This window comes from Myotis brandtii, unplaced genomic scaffold (genome assembly GCF_000412655.1).
Source record: "Myotis brandtii unplaced genomic scaffold, ASM41265v1 scaffold157, whole genome shotgun sequence".
Taxonomy (NCBI): Eukaryota; Metazoa; Chordata; class Mammalia; order Chiroptera; family Vespertilionidae; genus Myotis; species Myotis brandtii.
Genome location: NW_005355708.1, coordinates 6,325,548 through 6,329,979, shown reverse-complemented (window position 1 = coordinate 6,329,979; position 4,432 = coordinate 6,325,548). Strand labels below are relative to the sequence as shown.

General features: G+C 57.1%; 1 protein-coding gene across 5 annotated transcripts in view; it reads left to right on the top strand.

The window, feature by feature from the left end:
- Positions 1–3,644, top strand: part of COPZ2 (coatomer protein complex, subunit zeta 2) — an 8,738-nt gene extending 5,094 nt beyond the window's left edge. Inside the window, exons 6-9 of one of the 5 annotated variants that reach the window (XR_001361244.1) lie at positions 686–737; positions 1,347–1,385; positions 2,021–2,134; positions 3,300–3,644. Coding sequence is in view for 3 of the 5 variants with exons in the window: in XM_014536191.1 (XP_014391677.1) it covers positions 686–737; positions 1,347–1,385; positions 2,021–2,074 (145 nt within the window). In the remaining 2 variants the exon portion in view is untranslated. Of the gene's footprint in view, positions 1–685; positions 738–1,160; positions 1,236–1,346; positions 1,386–2,020; positions 2,135–3,299 lie in introns of all 5 variants that reach the window. The other 4 variants (XR_001361245.1, XM_014536191.1, XM_014536192.1 and 1 more) reach the window with 4 other exon arrangements.
- Positions 3,645–4,432: the final 788 nt, after the last annotated feature.

Genomic DNA, 4,432 nt, shown 5'->3' with positions numbered 1-4,432 from the left:
GGGGGGGGGGGGGGGGGGGGGGGGGGGGGACAGGGAGCTCTGGGAGATGGGATACTATGGAATTCCTCTCCCTTCCCTCCCCATTGACTTCCTGCTACTGCAAGGCCTTGTGCTAATGGCTGAGACCCAAGAGAGATGGAATAAGACCGGGTTTTGTGGAACCAGAAGTATACACAATTTGGTGGAACCTCTTTAAGGGAAGCATGCACACACAGTTATAAAATGGGGGGCGGGGCTTAGGACAGACCCAGGGAGTTCCCATTTCTTTTGCATATGGCACAGAATACTAGTGAAATGAGATAGAGACCCCAAGGCACCTCCCTTCCTTCTCTGAACTTTCCTGAATCCAACCCTGACCAAGAAGGGGAAGTGAACTTTCAAGAGCTCCGAGTGTCCTGCCCCTGCTTTTGACGCCCAATTTTCCTGGCCTGGACTCGCTCTATTGCACAGCTTCTGCCCAGTGATGACCAAGTGTCTGACCAGCAGGTTTGAAGTATAGAAGAATCAGAGTTGAGGGGTCTCCATGGTCAGGGAGAGTTGTGCCTTGAGAAATACCAGGGGGAAGGTCCCCTGGAGGGGAATTTTGCAGGATATGGTGGTTGAGGGACGAGTCTTAGCAGCGAGAGGCTGCAGAGGGGAGAATCATGTCACTGATTTCCCTCCTGGTTTCTCTCTCATCGTGTAGCGTGATTCTGGAGAGCGACCCCCAGCAAGTGATCCAGAAAGTGAACTTTAGGGTAAGAGTCCCCTGCATGCCCTCATCTCCTCTAGGCTGCCGTTCCCATCCTCCCCGGCTCCTGTCTTCCCTGTGCTGGGGCTGCCAGGGCCTGGGGAGGGGGCGGGGGTAGGGTGGGGCCCAAGCTCCTCTAGCAGAAGCAATCACTGGGATGATGCACTTGGGGGAGCAGCAGTTTGGGGGTGTCAGTTAGTAAAAGAGATCTGCTGTCCCCTCCCCCTGTAGAATCACCAAGTAGCTCCCCCTCCTCCCTGGTGGGAAATACAGACTGGGGAAATAAACTCTCAAAGAGACACCGGTGGCCGCCTTGGCCTTGAAGTTGGGGAGTGGCAGTCTAGATAGAATGGCCCTGCCTAGTGTGGCTTTCCTGTCTGAATTAAACCTTCCCTCCCATCTTCATTCCCTTCGTTCCCTTCCTCTCCGTGCACCATAGGCAGGGCCTTCGGGGTCCTGGCTTCCAAGTGACAAGGTGCAGGGCTCCCACTCACGGGCGATCCAGGTGCAGTGCTGGATCCCATAACTGCACCCCTCACCCCACCCCTTCCCCTCCCTTTCTAAGCCCATTACGCCCGCCCTGGCCTGACCACCCTCTGCCACTGCTTCCCCGCAGGCAGATGACGGCGGCTTGACTGAGCAGAGTGTGGCCCAGGTAGGCCCCCAACGTCTGCCTTGGGCTAGAGGGTGGAGAGCAGCACCTCCGAGGGGGACCCAGCGGGGGCTGTGAAGGCTGAGAAGTCAGGGTGCGGGAGGGATTAGACAGTGACAGACAGGCCGTCTGTTGGAGAGTCACGGGCGGCTGCTAGAGTCTCCGAGGTGGTGCCGAGCTGGGCATTGATCATTGACGCACACCCTACTGGCAGCCACCTCATCTCCTGGCTTGGTATCCTTAGACTGAAACCCTGCGGTAAGCGCCCACCTGGAGATGGCTGGGTCACTTTTCCCCAAAGCAATCCCGGGGCGCAGGCCCTGATGCTCCCCCTCGCCCAGAAAGGACAACAAATAGGAGTTTTCCTCCAAACCCTCACCCCTCAATGTTAAGGTCCAAGCTGTAATTGTTTAGGGACCCTTGAGCCCATGACAAGATCTCACTTGCTCTACTCCTCACCTGCCACCTAGCCCCTGGCTGTGGAAAACTCCATCCCTGCCAGTCCCCTGCATGGTCCTAACTGGGGGTGCATGTGGGGCAAGGGGGAGGTCCCTGGATCTGTGGCCTGATGGTTTCCCAGCTGTGCAAACTTCCTGCTTATCGGGCTGACTGCTTGACCTCCGTCTGTCTGCCCGCAGGTCTCTCTGCACAGACTAATCCTGGTTTTATGGAGCTTCCTGCCCCGGCACTAACTCCCACCTGCTTGGTGGCCCAGGCCTGGACGGGTGTGTAGCATCCGTGTGGAGCCCTAGGTGTGCTGCCCACTTGCCTGCACTGCCCTGGTGCTCACCCTGCCTCTCCCTCCTCGTGGCTCCCCAGGCCTCCCCCTACTCTGCCGGGAGGAGTACAGACAGCCCTGCGGCAGTTTCAGGTCCAAAGAGGTTAGGGAGCATGCGCAGAGCAGACACAGGTGTGTATGTTCCACTTTGCCACCTAGAATCTGGGTTACCGAGGGCAAGTGTCTCAACCTCTCTGGGCCTCACATAATCACAGGACACTCCCCATAGAGTTATCATGAGAACTAGGTGAGCCAGTGCATGGCAAACTCTTTGCAAAGGGAGAAAGAAGGAAGACACAGCCCTTTTAATGGAATTCTTGAGTAAAAAACCAAGAAAGTCGCAGGGAGTGAGTGGAGGATGAAACGAGGAGAAAGTTGGATTCTGGCAAGAGAAGCAGGAGTACCCCCCAGGGCCATGCTGTCCCTGAGAGAGGAAGGGAGCCTGTGCAGGAAGAAGGGACACACATTGTGGGACGAACCTTCAGAAGGGGGTGAGGCTGGGTGGCAGGAGGGACGATCGGAGAGGCATACGTGGCGTCACCACCGTGTTGGGATTGTGTGTGCGCCTTGGTACGGGTTTGCGTCAGCACCGGCCTGCGGTTGTTTCCTCAGCTGCAGGTGAGCGTGCAGGATCCCGGTGCAGGTGTCCCGTGGCTGTGTCTGGCCAGCCACTGCTGGCCAGCTGTGCCACATCAGCAGAGGGTTGGGGTGGGTGTGGAGGACACACTGCCAGCCAAGGGCAGACCTAGAGTTTTGCTGAGGTGTCTGAGCTCAGGCAGCGTCAGGCTGGGCCCGGGTTCTGCCTGGACGTGGCACTGTGGGCAGGAGCTAGCATGACATGGAATGGGAACGACAGAGCCTGTCGCCACACCCACCACCGCAGATGCAGAAACCAGAGGGCTGGGCAGGCCTGGGCCTGGGCTGGGAGCTGCCTGCAGCCAGTTTGGACTGCTCTTTCCTCTGGCGCCCTATCCCCTGCTTAAGTCAGGTAGAGATGAGCTGCTGCCACCTAGTGACCAGGAGTTGCAGGGACACAGGGGAGGTGGGCTGTAGCCCCTCACCCTAACCCCTCTCCACTGCAGTATCAAGGCATTGACGTTCCCCTGAATTCTTTCTCTCAACCTTCCTCCCCACCCCAGGTTCTTCAGTCTGCCAAGGAACAAATTAAATGGTCATTACTGAAATGAAGGCTGTGCATTCGAGACTCCCTGCCCCCAGATAATGTCCCCAATCCTGGCAAAAACTCCGAGACCCCAGGGGACAGGAGAGGCCCCTCTGTATGCCCAGGCCCTCCCAGAACCAACTCCCGAGGTCTCTGGGCAGAGACTCCGAAATGAGAAAAAAAAAATTGGCTTTAGCACCGAGTCACCACTTCTCACTGCCCTGGCCTGCTCCTTGGGCCTCGAGAACCAGCCGAGTTAAACTCAGACCTTAGGCATCCCTGAATCCAGAGCCCTAATAAACCTGCTCTTGTCTCCTGCCAATGGTCTCCTCTCTTGGCCGGGGAAGCGTGTGTATGTGTGTGTGTGTGTGTGTGTGTGTGTGTGTGTGTGTTCCGTTAAGGGTTCCTGCACTTTCTTTGCTTCGTCTTTAGGATGCCCATTACCAGGGCATATCCCAGTGGTTGTGTGACTGGGGAGAGGTAGGTCAAGGGAAAGGGGACACTTTAACATGGCGAGGGGGTGTGGCAGGAATACCAGGAGGCCCCATAGGTGGTAGTATGATTGCGTGACACGGTAAAAGAGTAATCGGAGAAATGGCACTTATTTGGGAAAAGGAGACCAAAGATGGCACACACGTGGTGGGCCCGCTGGGGATTCTGTGAGTCACTTTTCTATGACCAGCCTCCAGAAGGGAAGGGCGTAGGGCTTCCTGGGGACAAATTGAGGAACAGCGTGCCTGTTGTTCTTGGCATGTGTGAGACTGTGGAATTCTTAAACTGGCATGCACCCTGGGCACTGGAGCCCTGCAAGCTTGCCCTGGCTGGGCCCGGATGCTGGGGGCGAGCGTATGTGTCCAGAGCACCCCGTGCACTCCAGGGCGTGTGCAGAATTGATTGCAGGTCTGGTGGAGAGAAGGGCGGGAGGGACCCAGGGGCAAAGGAGAAGGATGGAACGACTTTCTGGGCCACGTGACTCCTCTTTTCTCGCCCCGTCCCAGGCCTCCCCCACCTTCGTTTCTCCCCTTCTTTCTGTGACGCCTATACTTTCTGCGTCCATGTACCTAAGTCCCCGGAAAACTTGTTTCCCTGGATCCCATGCTAACTGCAGCC